The sequence below is a fragment of the Lepisma saccharinum genome, chromosome 3, assembly GCF_977018435.1.
Source record: "Lepisma saccharinum chromosome 3, izLepSacc3.1, whole genome shotgun sequence".
Taxonomy (NCBI): Eukaryota; Metazoa; Arthropoda; class Insecta; order Zygentoma; family Lepismatidae; genus Lepisma; species Lepisma saccharinum.
Window position 1 is genome coordinate 74,796,773 of NC_139231.1, and position 18,936 is coordinate 74,815,708.

At 37.2% G+C, this 18,936-nt stretch overlaps 1 protein-coding gene across 4 annotated transcripts in view; it reads left to right on the plus strand.

The window, feature by feature from the left end:
- Sirt2 (Sirtuin 2) overlaps positions 1–8,760 on the plus strand; it is a 39,893-nt gene extending 31,133 nt beyond the window's left edge. For 2 of the 4 annotated variants that reach the window (XM_083119954.1, XM_083119952.1), the window contains exons 6-8: positions 2–200; positions 2,364–2,550; positions 8,079–8,760. In XM_083119954.1, coding sequence (XP_082976080.1) covers positions 2–200; positions 2,364–2,550; positions 8,079–8,225 — 533 coding nt within the window. In that variant the 3' untranslated portion in view covers positions 8,226–8,760. The remainder of the gene's footprint in view (position 1; positions 201–2,363; positions 2,551–8,078) is intronic. The other 2 variants (XM_083119951.1, XM_083119950.1) reach the window with 1 other exon arrangement.
- The last annotated feature ends 10,176 nt before the right edge of the window (positions 8,761–18,936 follow it).

The window sequence follows — 18,936 nt, forward strand, 5'->3', positions numbered from 1 at the left end:
GAAAAAATATTTGCTGATCAAATACCAGAGTGTGATGATCCAAAATGCAAAACTGTAGTTAAACCCGATATAGTGTTTTTTGGAGAAAATTTACCAACTAGGTTTTTCAATAACCTGAAAGATGATTTTCCCAAATGTGATCTTCTGATCATTATGGGTTCATCACTTCTAGTTCAGCCATTTGCTTCTTTAGTTGACAGGTTAGTGTTTAATATGTGAGTATACTTCTAGATTTAACTGGATGTAATTTACATATTATGTACAGGGTTTTATACTTTCTTGTGGGCAGATGTGTCATGTTGAAGAAAGATTTATATTTGCTTCTGTGTAGTTTGCTAAGGTGATACGTGATAAACTAATAAGCGTTATTAGTGTAGTTGTAATGCTGCAACATAAATACAGAAGGCTGTTCCGTGTATGTTTGACCAAATGCGATTCCTTCCCCCAATGCCACCAAAACTGAATCACTTTTGGGAGGGTTATGTTGTAGCCCTTTACGATGCAAAATTCAGTGTCAATGATCAGGAAGCGGTGTAAGAACAAGGGTTGTGACGTTTATTTGACTTTAATCAAGAATGTGATCAGCAAGTATAAGGATTCCATGGCCCCAGCATTCGGTTCTCCAACAAAGGGGACGAGAACACGGTCGTGCACACAAGCCACCACCAGTATGCAGGCGAAACTTTGCAGAATGGTCATGCAAGAGAATCCTCCGACCCAAATACAGATGGCGAATCATCTAAATGTGTCTTTGGGAACTGTTAACTGCACCTTCCGCCAACAACTGAATCTTGAAAAGGTGTTCAAGGCTAGCGGTCATCACCTTACTGATGCCCAACGATGGTAACGCAAGTGTAATGCTTGGAAGCTGTACAAGCGGCATCTGGCAAACCAAAGGTGGCAGTAAGTCGCTACATTGGATGAGGCGTGGGTGTACCTTTCCGAGTGCTGCAAACCAAGAGCCATCATGTACAGAGACAAAGGTATGAAGCGCTTCACAAAATGGGGTCCGAGCATGCAAAGAGGCTTTCCTGAAATGGTTCATGGTGGTTGCCAGCTACTGTCACCGAGGCAAACTTAAGATTCGCAGGGTGAAGAACAACTGCAAAATCAACTTGCAGTACTACCAGGAGGAGATCCTGAGGCTGATCTACGAGCAGGGGCTACCAGAAATGTATGGAAACGAAATCAACATGGTCCGCATCCATCAAGAAAAGCTTCATCACACACCTCAAGATCGTCCCTTGCATTCTACCAGGATATAAAGGAGGCTACTAGAATACAGGCCATACCTTTCAACGATATACCTGTAAAGTCTCCATACGCAAGTCCAATGGACTTTTGTGGATTTGGACTGCTTAAAGGGCTTTGGGCAAGAGACGTGTGACAACTGTGAATGGACTCTGGAAAGTTGTACAAGAGGAATGGAACAAAATCCCCTCGTAGTTCTCCAACAGAGCCTTCTGCAATGGAAACTACGTTGCCGGGCCATCGTTTGGAACCAGGGGAGACACATCGAGCATTGCCGCACCTGGCGCCACGGATTTTCGTAACTATTTGGGAAGTACAATTTGGTCACATATACATGTAACAGCCTCGGTACACTTTAGAACAAAAAAAAAATGATGTATGATTCTTCTGTGAAAACAAAGTCGTACAGAAGTAGGAGGAGGAGGTGATTTTCAAGGTTACTTTCTCAAAAGATAAGAAAAATTATACATTGGCTTGGAATAACCCAATCGCCATTTCAAATTTCAAAGGGGAGAGATCATCACTTCTTTAAACATCACAGAGAAAAGGCTATTGCTGCCATTTTAGGCCTCTTGGTAGTTGCAGCTTAATTTTAGACATTAAAAATGGAGGTAGTCAATATTTACTTGTTTTATTTTACAATTTAGTTACTTTTGGAAATCTTTAAAAGATTGCAAATTGATGGGGACACTTTACTTCAAACTGCGCACACCTGAGTATCCAATTTTCCCTCCAGTTGAGAGAAATATTCACTGTGCGACAAACTCAGGAGACAACGATATACACACTAGGTAAATAATCACACTTCAGTGATAAGCAACATGTGCAGTCACTGTGATGTGAGAAGGTGCATTTGTTTCCTCAGGTTCATTTTTAAGTGAAATGTCTTTTTGTTTCTTTCACCTCGGCATTGAATCTATCTCAAAAATATTTCATGTTGATCTAATAACATTTGTGCATCTAGTATTAAGTATCATGTAGAATGGGCATGCAGTTTGATATCTAGTTCGAAAATGTGTGACATTTTAAGAAAGATATTCGGTTAAATGGGGAATTGACTTTTAATAAGTAATTGACATTAAGAACTACTGACTAAATATGTTTACTTCTAGGGTGCAAAGTTCGTGTCCTCGACTGCTAATAAATCGAGAGAAGGCTGGCCAAAGAGACAGACTGATGCAACTTTTGGGAATGGGAAGTGGATTGGACTTCGATTCTGCAAAAAATAGCAGAGACGTAGCGTGGCTGGGTGACTGTGATGAAGGATGCTTGGCATTAGCTGATCTACTTGGATGGGGGGTGAGTGTGGTCAACAAAAGTTGTTCAACCCAATATTCAAATGTCTGTTCTTTCATATTCAACTTAGCCATCTCATATTTTTCTCAACAGGTGTCAGTACAAACATTACATAGTCTAACTGGTCTACAGTAGGTGTTTGTTGGTATGCCATGGAACACATGCTGTAACTGTCATTGAGAGAACATTATGACAATGTAATATTATAGAAAGTACTCACCTTGGCATGACATAAAGCTGTTATCCTACCTTTAACCAGGATGACTTACATATTGGACACTGCAGCATGAAAAATATAAAAATAGGTGTCCATAAGAAAGTTAGAATAGTCGTAGTATTACATGAAAAAGACCTCACTTCTGTAGAAACACGTTTTAACCTTCATCTTTTACACGTAGTACTACAACCATTTTAACTTCCCCTTTTTTTCTTTCTTCGTAAAATTAGTGATTGTGCGGTCATTCTTAAGTCACCTGATTTTAATTGTTTCTGACTAATTCCTGCATGGAGCACCTGCAAATCGGTCACAGATCTTTGAGAATCAAAAGTATCATGCGTATGGAAATCAACACCATTCCTATTGAGAGCATCTTGATTGATATTCTGTTTGAGTCTGAATGTCATCAAGGTGTTGGGCCATCTGCCAGACATATTATTGAAAGCTTGAAGGTGACTGTGGTTGTTTCACTAATGGGCAATGTGTAAGGTTGCAATTCTTGTGTTTGTCTCATTAAGAGGAGTATCACTTTTGTTACATTTAGAAAAGTCCTTTTATACAGGGTGGCCCAAAGAAAAGGTATCCAAATAACTTTTTTACCTTATGTTTTGGTTACGTTTTTGGGTCACCCTGTATAACAACTCGGGCTGAGCTGATACCACCATTTGCAGATTCCAATCAATACCGATGCTTGTATAATGGACATTTCCACTTTGACATGAAAAACGTTTTAAATCCATTCATTTTACAGATAATGACACAAACATGAGATGTGCAAAATATCTCGGCGATATTTGTTTCGGTTCTCGAGAAACACGCCTTCGAACACCGCTGAAATTCACCTACTACGTCACGGATTTGAAAACGTCCTCTCCACTGACAGAAGGTCCTCTGACGTCATCACTTAGAAATGCGTGCAGGCGGGGCTTCTGCTCGTCCCGACAACTTAGCATGAGCCGCGGAAGCGACAGAAAATTCACTTGCTACTGTGTAAAACAAGTATTTTACAACTTCCAGTGCAAAAATCTGTGCTCCATTTCTTGGAGATGAATTATGCCCTAGCAGTATAGTAGTATTTACTATAATTCAGCCACTCGGTAGAGGGTTTTCCCATTAGGGTGGCAAAGCAAACCTTGTAACAGTCAATGGCTGAACACGTGAACAGCCTTGCTCATTGTGAATACATAGGTTAGTTCTGACTGGCAATAACTTAATATTATAGGAATGCCTTTTCTGGAATTACAGTTATTTTCGTCATAAAATTTTCTTCACAAATTTTAAGATAATACTTTTAGAACACACTGGTTTACACGCCAATTTCTGCAATATAAGAGGTGATACGGAATAAAAAGGTACGGTGAGTTTTTCAATTTCCTGCAGTAAATGACAGTTTTCTTCAGTTAATATATATATATTGCAAATTTTTGTGTTTAGCCTACTTTTACGTCGCTTTTCCGTTCACTTTGTTTAACCGCAACGATGAGAACGCATGGTTAATTTATTATAATTTATTTATTAATTATCATCTCTAACATCACATTTCTTCCCACTTTTGGCTAATCGCTACAATGAAGATGAATAACTACAAGCTGTATTCGAAGTCGGGGTGCAGGAGTACACCCCCCCCCACACACACACACTACCACCAACTGCACAATCTAAGTATCACCCAACCTGCCATGATAAGAGACGAACTTTTTCTTCTGTCCCATCTCATTTCGAAAACATTCACTTGTCCCATCTCCTTTTATGAGACGAGACGGAACATGCCTCATCTCGTGAGCAACACTAACATTAACAATAGAAGCATCCTCCTAGCTATCCCCAAAGTCTCGAGCAAACATCCTCCCATGTAACGATTTCCAGTTCAATGAAATGTCACTCACAAGGAAACAGTCATGCCCAGGTCGAGAGTCAAACCTGAAACATGCGACTTCCTCAGATAAATCATGAATTTTGTGTATAATAATTACAACGCCAGTTCATTCCTGGTAATTCTGAATCTGCAGTTTGGTTTGCATATAAAGCAGGATAATATTTAGTTTTCGAAATGAGGAGTCAAATAATAATAATAATAATAATAATAATAAAAATATTAAGAAAGGTTTTCTTTGTATTTATAATGATAAGCCTCTGCATACGTTGTTAATTCTATATTTTTCTAGACTTGAGACGAGAACGAGAATTGCCCTCCCAAACCGAGACGGATGTTTATAAATTGAGACGAGACTGTCAATGAGACATTTACAAATAAACACGAGACAGACATTTACAACTCTCAACGAGAACGAGACCAAGGCTGCCATGTCTCATCTCGATAGGATCCTTAGTGGTGAAGTTGTGAACCAACCAATTAATGCTTTCGGGGTAACGAGATGAGGCGGCTTTTTTCGCAGTACAAAATTCAAAATAATTATATCGTACCATTTCAGTATGGGATATTGTTATACACATGGGCGTATATATAGTTCACGGGGGGATTGATGGATCAACTTTTGGTATGAGTAGGGTTGCTATATTTCGTAAGTGAAAATCCAGGACACTGCTGGCCGGAAGCTTGTTGGGGAGCATGGGGGGAGGGGATGTTGAACCCGACAAAGTTGTGTGTTTGTAGTCACGAAGTATTGATACTTTTCTGTTCATCTTGTGTCACTACGTTTTTAAGAACCAAATTTCTTTAATATGATTCGGGGGGGAAAAAATAAATGATTTGATAGTCTCAATGCAGTTTCTTATCGCAGAAATTCCAAAACTATCAGGGAATTGCAGATATTGGTCTGCAGTCCCATCTGGTGAGTGGAATTACGAAATTTCCTTCCCATCCGTATCCCGTCCTATACGTCTCTAATTTAAGAGAATGAAATAAGTCCGAAGGAATTTTTTTATAAACAAGCGGATAGAACAAGGAAACTGGTAATTTTAGTGAACCAAAAAAAGAGAGGGGTTGGACCCGTTGAATCCCCCTTAAATACGTCCATAGTTATACACATTATTTCCTTGTAATAATTATACATAAACTAAGTATAGATATGTACTGTGCAACTAATGTAATCTTCTCAGTGTATTTTCTCTTATCTGCACAAAAATGTTTGATCATAATTTGCGCAACAGAAATGAAACACAAACTGAAATTGCTTTATGGAAAAGAAAGTTAAATAGGCTTGATAAATAAAGTGAAGAATGTGAAAATTCCTATTTTGCACTACATAGGTTACGATAAATATCGATAAATATAAGTTTAAAAAATATTTTTGAGTGTCTGGTCAGCAACCAATTTTATAAGCAATATTTTTCGCATAGCCTGAGAACACACACGCAGCTGAACCCTTTCATTCATCTTGCACGTGAGCAGCACGGATATTTCATAGAAGAATGATCATTACAAAGCATAGCTTTCCTTTCTCCTATCGCTCCTTCTTCCATTATTTAAATCTGTACAGATTTGTAAAACTGCTGCACGTGTTCGCTCACCGTGGGCTACCCATCCGGAACTGGGACGCTACCCATCCGGACGCTCGAAGCGGACGACAAACGAGCTCCCCCTAAGGAGTGACGTAGTAACATGGCGGCGGCGTGTTTTCAGCGCAACGCTAGCCTCCCAACTTTGGAAGTCTCGTTTCTGCCTTAAACTGGACGCAGAGAAACGCGAGAACTTGCAGGGGTCATTTTTCCAGGGTGTAGTTTTTAAAATTGTTGTAAAAAAAATTGAGTGGAAATGTCCATTCCAGTAAAATAACAAAGGCTAGTTACTGAGTCACAAAGTCCATCACATCACATTAGTATTCATGATATCAAATACTCCAAATTATTCTCATATAACATTATATCACTTAAAATGTCCCGTGACATTTTATGGAACTTCTTTCTACCCCCAGAGGATGCAAAAAGGAAGAAGTTTTAGAAATGTTGCAAGCATTGTTAAAGTGTTGCAGATACACCGAAAAAATCGATGTATTATTATAAACGTCCCTGCAAGAGAAAGTTATAGTGTGTATAATAAAATTTATGTAGTGCGTATAGCATACAGCTTGCACAAGGAATGCAAAATAAATACAAATGTAAACAACATTCTTATCATTTGGATTAAACTGGAGAAGAAGGAAAGTGACGTAAAAATATACACAAATACAGATATATATTTAATGCTCATTTGGCAGCTCTGTATATGTCCTGCTGTCCATTATTCTCGGTCATTTGCAATAAAAACAAGTCACTGCAGTGTCGGCATCGAGCAGCATTCACGCAGAAGGGTAAGAGAACAAGAAGAAAATCCACACTCCTCCCTCCCACAGCGACATTCATCTCTTTCCCAGGAACTCCGAAATTAGCCTAGCATTAATGCTGGTTTTGAAAATGTCATGTTCTTAACCTTTGCTAGCAAGAATTGGCAATGGATGGTTTCTATAACTTGCGCATGGCGTTGACCACCAGAAGTTGCATGCCTTCAGTGTCACCTTTGAGTGCAGCACTTTCACTTTAACCCTACCTTTGACCTTGTCATCTGCTTCCCAGGAGGGTGCATCATTTTCGGAAATGTACATGGAATTCTTGTGCAGGACCCCAACCTGTCACAAGGAAGGGTGAACAAACTTTTGAAAAGGACAAATCTTGACAAGTGAGTTGTTTCTCTCTAGCCACTCAAAATCTTTGGTATCATCGCTGGCCCCCATGACAGAGTGGTTAGCACATCGTGCTATGATGCCAGGGGTCCCGCATTTGAATCCCGGCCTGGGCATGGATGATTGCGAGTGTACATTCATCAATTTCATCATATCATCACTCATTCCCATCTTCGCAAATTAGTCAAAGGTGGCACAAAAGTGAAATAAAATAATGCAAATGAATCAATCAACCTTTGGTATCGGCGAAAAAATTGAACTGATACTTACCGATACCGCTACGTCAGTATCGGCTCAGCCCTAATGACAACATGTTGTATGTGAAGTGTAATATTTACCTTAGAATTTTCAATCTGCCAAAATATTCAAGTACTGGTATTTGATTATATTAAATTGCTAGTTATTTTTATTTCCATTAACAAAATCACTTACCAGCCATGAATATTAGTTTCTTGTACTTTTGATAAATGCAATCTGTAAAAATTAATAATAATAAAAAAATATTGTTAGGTTGTATAAATTGATTAGGTAGTGAATGCATATTTTTCAGTTATTCCATTTGCCTTACTACATCAGACTCATACACTATTGATCTGTAAAATTCCCCATCTCAATCCATCAATTTAGGTTATATTTTCTTTTCTGTTAAATTAGATTCAAGTTATGTTCTGAAACAACCTCTAATTTTTTTGAAGGATGAGTTACGAGACGTGGTGAAAAAGGAACATAAAAGAATTGACTCTGAAAATAAACCACAGCAACCAAAGGAAAGCAATAAGGATGACAAGAAGAGTAAAAAGCCAGAAGAATCAGAAGCTGGAAGCAGCACTTCCAAGATTTAGAAACAGATTCTAAAGTGCAACAAACTGGTATTTTATAAAAAAGTGACATCTACACTAGTAAGATTCCTAGAAACAGTGAAAGGCAATTTGTAAGTTGCAACAGGAATGATCTATTTAATTCAATGTTTGCTTTGTGATGACTTTTCTTATATAATCTAATATTAAAATGTATATTATTTCTGCTTAATCCAGTACCTTATTTGTCGTTATATACAGTAAAACTGTGATTATACATTTTCAGAAAAAATGTATAATCGATGTTCCACTGTACTTTGTTATTAGGTAATTATTTTGTAAATGGCTTGTTTTGTTGTGAATTGTTATTGGTGTACCAAAATGTAACTTATTTTTGTACAGTTATATGTACCGTATGTTATGGTTGTTTTGTAATTTTGGCATTAATTCATACAATTTACTGTCATGGAATTGAGGTATGTAAAATCATGTAAGTGTTGTGGATAGTTACTATGTAACAGTTCATTTTTTAAGTTGTATCAATAAAAAAATGCAAATTTCTAGCTGTGCGCAGTGTTTAATCAGTATACAATCATAACAATAATGAATGGAAAATGCTGCATTTCATTAAACAGTGGAACCCTGATTTTATATTTTCCCGCATTATACATTCAATCTTGATGGTCCCAACATAGCAAACTGTAAAATTTGCCCCCATTTTAAGGTTTTTTTTAGTGTGGTCCCCTGAGAAATGTAAAATCGAGGTTTCACTGTATACTGCCTCTCAAATCCCTTCGATGCTTGATTGAGGTGCATTGCACATTCATTTCACTTGAAAACTGTATATCCAGTCCCGATTAGGCCATCTGAGCATAAAGTGGACTTAAAACAATCTTAGACTTTTTATTTTGGCTATTTCTATGTTACAAATCCTACAAAAACAGCATTTTCGATACTATATGCATGAAATTACGTGAGGAAATTCATGGTTGCCATCAGTGGCGTAACTTTTTTGTCTCAGCTCTGGTAAGTCCTAGGACAATGAGACAAAATCTGTGAATGTTAAGCACATTATAGACTACAATTATATTTGTGTGTAATTTTCTAAATATTATTGTAGCCTATAATGTGCTTAACATCACAGATTTTGTCTCATTGTCCTAGGAATTACCAGAGCCGAGATAAAAAAGTTGCCGCTGATGCTTGCGAATGGAGAAAATGATGTGCACCATGATAAAAAAATGCCCGTCATCTTCAAATCGGTGATAGTAAAAATAAAATAACAGTGGTTCTGAACTGTCAACATATGAGGCTCACACCACACAAAAAATACTTTTTTAAAAATTGTCAAGGAACCATGTTGTACCACTTCATAGGGATTGACCCATGTGTGAAATTCGAATTCGAAATCTTAGGAAATAAAGACCTAAAATCCTCAATTATTTTATGAAATTTTCATCACACAAATAATATGTTGTTCCAAGATGAAACATTGAAAGTTATACATTGGGCCCCTTATAGAGGGTGCCCAAGCGAAGTTTGGGTGGGCCCTGCCCACCCCTGTGCATAGCCAAGCTCAGTAGATTCTAAGCAACGTGCAAAACTTCATGGAAGAGGCCAGTCGGGTTATTAGCATCCCAATAAAGAATTTTGGCAAGAGAGCAGAGGCTGCGACGAGTTCCTGAACGAACAATCTCCGGCATGTGTTCTTGTAGGAATTATATAAAGTAGGCTGATATTTTTGCTGTTTAATGCGATGCATATTGTTTTCTTTATTATAATTGCCATGCTTTGATGGGTGAGAAGTTCATAGGAAAGGGAAAAGCCATGCTGCTTATCGTCTGGTGGCAATATATATACTTGTTATTCTTGTTATTGTTGCAGAAGCCGGTATCATTTGTAAATGTACAACAAAGGCAGCTGACTGTCACCCATAACAGCGAGGCAATAATACTGCTTGAGGAGGAGTGCTGTGGTCCAATTGTTGCACATTCGCAGCTTATTAGTTCTCAAACTAGCAGTAGTGTCAGTCGTGTATTATCTGTCATTGCTGTTCCAAGTGTAGATGGGTTTATTGGGAGTGAACAGTTAAAATGCCACCAGATCTAATAATGCAATGAAAAATAATAAATTGTTTATTTTATTTGAAATCTCACAAATAAGGAATCACTATATGAAGAAGTCTTTTTTGCATCATTTTTGGTAATTTTTACCAAAATGTGTTAGTCCATATTTTAGTCTATACTTAACCAAATTTTAATCCATATGTATGTACAATATGTTAGCATATATTATTCCCAGCCCTGGTTATAATGCATGATGCTTAAAACTCAAAGTTAGATAGAGCTGAGTTCTCTAATTTCCTTGTTTTACATAACAGCTGTGCCTCAGCGCACTCTAGCAATTTTTCTAGCTCTTCCATTAGCAACATGCTTCTCACGATGTGTTGCACAGCGCAGTAGTGTAATTGATGCTATTATAAACTCTAGAAATGATGAGCCCCCCTGAGGCAGATTTGGCTACACTTAAAACAAGCTCAACATGCCTATATGAGCTTTTTGCTCAAGTGTGGAACCCTGTCTAATCCAAGATTTTTGTAAAAATGCCCTCGGGAATTTCCCGTGAAATGATGACCCCCCCTCAGATTGATTTGCCTACACTTACAAAAGCCACATCTGTGAGATTATTGTCCATAATCCTGTCAAAAATATGCCCCTCTTGATATTTTTTTTGGCTACACCTAAAACTAAGCCACCCTCACCCACACCCACCCACATACACACCCACACACATATTTACTTCCGGTTTAAGTTTAATTATACACCAGGCTCAACTTGTGCAATATGCAGAGGCCTTCTAGAATTGCTCTGTGACTCTCTCATTTCTTACATCATAAATATATGATTTTTCCCCTATAAGAATAACACTACATATAGTGTCATCAGGGAGTGTATCGTGGAATTCACAGATAATTTTAATGTTTGTCCTGTCATTAACCACAACTTGTTTTCTTTTTGAAGTGTTGATGACAAACATGGGTCTCTGTGCTTTGAATTCATCTGGTGTGTAATACATGTCAGTATTGCCAGTAGTGACCCTTTTGTATGCTGTAAATGCTTCATATAATTTGAGGAAATCATCCTTGGACATGTTTAAATTATAATTTTCTCTAGGAAACACCTCATTTCTGCCATTTTTAAGATATATGTTCTTGATGTTGCAGTTATCAAATTTACTTGAATTTTTTTTCCTGATTATTGTGTCTTCCAGTCTGAAACAGTACCACCACAAAATCCGGCATGTCATATTGTATACTGGAGAATGAATTTGTAGCATCAAACTCATAATAGGTACCAGTGGCAGGTTTCTGTACACATTGATATGTATAAAATTGTAAAGGAATCTGTGGATTTTTTATTATATCTGCTTTGTATTTAAGAGCATAACTGGCTTCATATTCAACAACCGGGATTCTTAGCTCCATAGTCTGAATAATGCATTTGCCCTCATCAGGTAGGGTATTAGGCAAAGCTTCCCCTGTAGAGTTTATTGCACTGTACCTCATCAAAGCATTATTATCATTGGCAGCTCTTCTAAATGTGATTCTTAAACCACCCTTCCACATAATATCTTTGTAATCTGAGAAGAATCCTGGCAACAGGCGCATTGGGAACAGCACTGTGTGGCTCTTAGATATAATTTTATCACCAGCCTCAAATACACCTATTTTGTAGTAAGAAGCCTCGGTTTTGGATAATTGTAGTGTGGCCAAAGCTGTGGAGGTAATGCCGGGATAATCCACTCTGTTTATAACAACACCATGCTTTCTGATCTCAATTTCAGAGAACAGATGCGGCACAAAATTGTCCACCAATCTTATATTTGAATTTGCCGGATAATCTGTACCATCAAGCTTTACAACATCAAATTTGATGTATAGATCTGCTCTGTGGGGGTGTATAAAGCCATCCCCTACATCAAGATCAACCTCAATCTCTGTGTTGGGTTGATTTAAATTTGCAAAGGTCCTCCTGTTTGGGGGGAATGATTGTAGCTCATAACTCTCAATATTTTCCATTTTTTTTGTATGTATTTTTATTTAAATATTAATCTCCATGATTGCAGTTGTTGTGGCTCCAGCAAAATCAACTAATTCTTCTTTTTCATTAGTGACCATCAATTCAATATAATCTATTCTATTATGGCACACAGGAAAATATAATGTTGGTGATGGAGTGTAGATGATGGGCTCCATAAATTCAGAGTTAGGTTTGAATGTTGCAATGATGCCAGTTTGTTTGTGAGTGCCTATGCCATTTGATTTGGTGATCATACCCTCGGCCACATTACAGTGAATATTCAGAGTCTCTATGGCTAAGAATTTAGGTATATCAATAGCAGTGTGTTTGATGGCTGGTTCAAGTTTTGTGTTGTTCTCAAAGCCTAACAGCTCTCCTATAGTACCCAGATCCACTGTTTCTGTAGCAGATACAATCTCTACTCTGTGAGTGACAGAATTTTGAGTTAATACTATACCTCTGGGTAACTGAGCATTTAGAGTGGATAGATTATATTGCCCTAGAGTGATGACAATTTTTTGATCCCCTACTGCAATTTTGTTGTTGTGGTGTGTAATATTAGGGATCAAGTACATGCCATAAAATGCTCTGAGAGCTATTGTTTTGGGATACACTATATCATCATGTAATTTGAGTTTCAATATTGAATTTTGGCTGGTGAGATGGAATACCCCCATGATGTTTTAAATACCACAGGGCTTTTTGAAAATTTTCAATTGATGGTTTATTTATTTGAGACATATATCTAAGAACAGATAAACACAAATGTCCACAATTAACATCTTCGAAATTTTGAACACGGGCATTATTATAATAAAGATTAGTTGATTTTAGATATTTTACTAAATTTTCAGGTGGAACACCTCCAAATGAATCAAACACAAATGCCTCATTGTTTAAATATTTAAGATAACAAATCCAGTGAGTGCCCTGATTTTTGTACTCATCCAAATTAACAATGCCACACTCTTTGTTGAGTGGTTGTTCTGGTAAAGAATCAGACATGTACACACCTCTAAAATTTTTGATGCCCAGTGGCTTGATTAAAGTTTCAATATCTTGGTTTGTAAGCGGCTCTTGTTTTTTTAAACTTATTTTAAACTCTCTTAACACCTTTGCCTTGTTTCTCCATGGCCAGGTTATGGCGCTTCAATTCATCTAATTCTGCCCTATTTTTCTTGGCATCTATTACTGTTTTTGCTATGGCAGCTGATCCCCCAGCCAAGCTCCCAACAGCCCCAAGTGCTGCTAAGATGGCCGGGATAGTAAATATAAATCCACCCACATGTGATTTTTTCCTGGATTGCTGTAATTTTTTTAATTGGGGGGTACTAAGCAACAATTTCATACTATGGCACTTGGCAATACAAGAGCTTTTTTTCTTGCGCTGCTTTTTGGTTAAAAGACTATCAATAGTTTTAAGAGATTTAAGACCTGCATAAGGTATCTGATACATAACACCCTTGGCCTTCATTGTAGGTTTATTATATATATATTCACAACCCCCACCCCAGTTTTTGTTTGGTGTTCATAGCTATGGTGGTTCCCAATGCTGCTATTCTCTCACTCAAAGAAGCATCTTTGCTTACAAATCTACCAAATGCAGCCTCTTCTAATTTTTTGTCTGCAACATGTCTCTTGTCAAGATCAGAATGTGTGTTGTATGCTATGTCATGGTCTCTACAAGCAGCATCTAGGGGATTAACACCAGGATCACCTCTGTTTAATCTATGGTCCAATTTTGTGACTGGACCACAATACTGATAGCCTGGAATGTGTAGTTCAAATGGCAGCTTGTTTATGATGTCATTAACCAACCCCCGACCCTCAGAAATATTCCAAAATTTAGGTGGTAGAGTATTAATAATTTTTATAAGATATCCAATCCCCTTAGTGTCATTCACTATAAAATTAGACAATTTGGTGCTTATCATGTCCATAATTCCAACCTTTTCATTGTAAAAATTGTGGTTGCCAGCATTTTCCTCCCCAGCTATCACCAATAACCTATCTACAAGTTTCCTGATATCATCAACCCACACAAATTCTTTAGGCAGGGTGTTGTATTGTTTGATTCCACTGCCTGTCTTGATCTGTGACCATATGGGCTTGATTAAATTGTTGTATTTTGCTCCACTGCTAGACTTGACTCTTTTTTGTGTGGGATCATTGTTCTGGTATAGAGCATCTGATTTTATTAATATTTCTTTGTAATGCTCATAATCTTGATCTGTATAGCTGCCAGGCCTTTTCCTAGTCATCAGTTCCCACAATCCAGGTGTGCCAGGATATTTAACAAAACCACCTTTTTCTCCAAGATGAGATTCTGAATATACAATTATATCATCTCCCATAAATGTTACTCTGAAATTGCCAATTCTATGTATGATGCTACCATCACGCTCTGTGTCGGCATATAAGCCAAAAACCTCATCTTTGTTGTCTTTAGGTGTGCTTAAATATTTTTGAGCAAGAAGACCCAATTCAATAGGATCCAGAGTAGCTTCAATTCTTCGAGGAGCAACAGGACTAGGTGTATGAATACTGGAAAGTGGGGTGATTGGATAATCTAATATGTTCCTAGCAGCTACAGGTACAAGCTGTGATCAAATTTTGATTTTGCTCTGTAACAGTTTTGATATTTTTACCTAATTCACTAATAGCATCAATAATAGGCTGTTCTGTTTGCTTGTGTTGTTCATAGATTCCTCGGTTCTGTGATTTCCATCCCTTAAATCTTTTTACAAGATAATCTCTTAATTTAAGATCATCAATGATTGGCCTTTTCATGGTTATTTATATGTTTCAATGTCTAGAAAATTGTTAATTTTATTTCTATATTTACCACTATTGGGTTTTCTTGTCATATCAATTGTGACAAACCCATAACTGTCCTGGTTCCAGCACCTACTGCAAAACTTGGAAAAATCATTGTAGCTCAAGTCCCCACCTACATATTCATCATGTATGTGTTTGAGGTTGGTATGATCTTGATGAAACACACATATAAAATTGCTGTTGTCTCGGATCAGCTGCTTCGGTATTTTTGAAAAAGTCTGTGCCAGGTAGAAGCAATCTATGTTTTTGTGTCGGCCCTGTGTAAAGAAATTTCTAACCTTGTTTTGATTATCCAGTATAATGTCATCAAACACAACAACAGAGTTATCAAGACAGTCATGGAGTGGCTTAACATCTGATTCAAAAGTGGCTATATCCAATCCATCATATAGCTTCATCAGTTGCTGATATTTTAATTGTTCCAAGCTCTTAGAGAAAACATACAAGTGCCTGTTTTTCCAGTCTAACCAGTTGGGTGCCAATAAAAAATTATCAATCATTAGTGTAGTTTTACCACAAGTTGATGGGCCAACAATAAGACATCTAATATTATCAGGCAGCAACTTGCCATTTCTCTTAATCTGCTGTTCAGGTTCTGGCAGCCTTTTTATAACATCCCAGGTGCTCATATTATCACTTTGTCTGCATCGATCCAGCTGTGTTCTGGAAGTCCTAGCCATTTGACAAATAACTTGTTGCCTTTTCTGCGGATGATTTTTTCTATGAGATATGTGTCAGGCTGTTTAGTTTTGTTGAGTTCTTCTTCATAGAACCGGCCTTTGAGAATTTCTCCTCGGTGGTCTTTTATTATATATGTGTTAAGGGTCCCAGGTTTAATTTGAACCACTGTAAATAATTCAGTGCTCCAGTTTCTGGTAAAGCCTCTTTTGAATAAGTGCTTATATTTGCTGATTCTTACTTGATCACCTACCTTGTATTTGGCTTTTCTTGTTGTTGGCTGGTATCTAGGATAATAAACAGTGCTGATCAATTTTTGCTCATCAGATGAAGTTACCTCAGAGGGCTTCATGTTGATTGTGGAATGGACCGAGTTGTTATATTTATGTAGAAGTTCTGGAAGAATATTAAGCCATTTATAATTACCTTGAAGTGTAAATTGTTTATACATAAGATTTTTTAGGGTTTTGTTGAATCTCTCTACAATTGAGGCTTTGAGATCACTGTAACTCGAGTAATGTTTTATTGACTGGCTTTTAATAAATTGTTGGAACACAGAATTATAAAATTCTTTGCCATTATCTGTTTGCAAATAGCGCGGTGATCTTCCACTCTGATTGATGATTGTCCTGAAGGCTTCTGTAACACATTTTCCAGTCTTGGATTTGAGTGGCACAGCCCAGGCAAATTTTGAAAATGTGTCTATTACAGTGAGTAGATACTTGTAGCCCTTGTTGATTTTGTCTAAGTTTTTCAGCTGTCCACTTGCCATCTCAATCAAGTCACACTGCCATAAATCATCTATGCCCTTTGTAACCACTGGCAATCTGTTATAATTATGTCTGGCTTGTCTGTGTAATTCATCAACAATAATTTGTCTAGACATGGTATGTAAACAAGAATATTGCAACTATGGGGTGTTCAGCAGCTGATACTACAGGATTTTCTAAATACAGTTTGTCTCCTATTTGTATATTAAATTCCAGAGAGCCATCATCTTCAGCATAAGATGTCTCTAATGTATTGGGATCTGTAAAATCCTCTAACTCTACAGTGGTGATTTTTGGTTTGTTGTCAGCATTTGTTATTGATAAGGTAGGGTAGTGGTGTGCCTGTGGTTGAAGCCAATATTTGATCTTGATTGGTCTAAGTGTGCCCCCAACAAAAAACTGGTAATAAAATTGTGCAGGGGACAGCATATATATTTTGCCACCTGGTGTAAATGGTGAATCATATTCTTTGTTGGGGATACTGTACAATTCAAGAATTACTGTATGTTTAGGATTCTCGATTATGCCAGTTATTTCTTTTTCTGCTGTAAGCAATCTACTTGTTACAGATTCAAGGTGCTCATTGATAATCCTAACAACATCATCATGGCCTGGCTTGATCTTTATGTCCACAACAAGTTTCTTGTATTGTTGCACAATCTCTTGTAGCTGGGTGGCAAAAACAGACAGAGCATTTGCTTGATTGGATTCCATGGTCCCTAGCTGTTGCTTGATATTAGCTACAATTTGCTGTAAATTTTCAACAACTGCCAATTTTGAATTTTGAGCAGTAAGATCATGGACTTGTCTTCTGATATCCTCAAATATGTTGATTGGTTGGTAGAGTGGCCACTGTCTGAGTAAGTTGTTTGATCTCTGTCTGGATATTCTTGATATCTTCTGATTTCAAGATGTGATTCACAGCTCTCTTAATATTTTTAAGTTCCTGTGATGTAGGCAGATTTGATACAGTATTCTGCAAAGATTCAAGTGCCAATTTCACATCATTTAATTCAGAAGCATCAACCACACCACGCAAAGCATCTTGAAGCAGGGTTATGTCTGCCTGAGTAGGTGTTGATTGTTGTAAAATTTCAAGTTTTGTTTGGATATCATCAATCAAGTGATGAAAATGAGATAGCTCAGATTCAGTGTTGAGGTTTTCAAGCTTTGTGATTTGTTGCTGGACACTGACAAGTGTGTCTACCATACCAGGCAGGCGAGATTCTAGAGATTCTTGTACATTTGTCAAATCACTTTGCACTGTTGCTATTGTACCCTCAAGATGGGTTATGGTACTTTGAATTTTTCCAAAATCTTCATGTTTCAAGTTGCAGCTTAATATTTGCAACACTCCGAGTTATTGCACTCAAAGCATCAGAAGATGGCAAGTTGTTCATAAAATTTTCAAGTGTCTCAATTTTTTCTTTAACCTCGGCTATGGCATTGTTCAGAGGGTCCAGATTAGGTATCTCCAGTGATTGAATCTGTTCTTTTAGAGTGGAAATCACTAGATCAAAATCTTCTTGTGATTTTATGCTTTTGACAATTGTTTGGAGCTGTGTCTGGACATTATTTATCTGCTCTTCCAATTGTTGTTTCAATTGCTCAGAGTTGGTGGCCTGGGTCTTAAATTTGGCTTGAAGAGCTGTTACAGCCTCCTCTAAACTTTGAAAATTATCCAATGTGGCCAAGTCAGTATATTTTTGAAGCAATAATTTGAGTTCAGAATCAATTTTAAGGAGAGGGTCCATGCATTGTGATTGCAAATTTGTAATTTCTAGTTGAAGACTGGCATTCAGTGTGGTTTGTAAAGCTTGTAAATCACTTCTTAATTTCTTGACTCTGACATCAAGCATCAGAATCTCATCACTGTGATCTTCATGCCTTGTATGGCCAAATATATCATTAGGCATTTTGTTTTAGTGGTTATTTATTATTGAATATCTAATTCTTAATTCTATAAAAAAAAGGTATAAGCTTGTCATAGGATCCCGGGACCTCAATATATAAGCAGTCACCAGCAGAAACAGTATATACAGTGCCAGAAATCATGTTTGAGTGCTTAATTCTATAAATATTTCTCCCTATTGAAATCTTGACATTACCTCAGGGGTTGTAATAAATTGCAATTGACCACCTACAGGTAATTGGTAATGATTTAAATTATTGTTAAATATGTACAATGTTTTACCTGTTTCATCAACATCTGTAAGTATGCTGTTCAGATGAATAATTAACAAAGCACTTAGTTTAGATATTATATCAGAAGAGGGTTGTGGTGTTGGAAGGTCCATAATAGCCTGTTTTTTGAACCCAAATAAGTTCATAGGCATGTTTATTTATTTCAAATCATGCTCTGTAATTGGGCATTGATTGCCACTTTTCAAA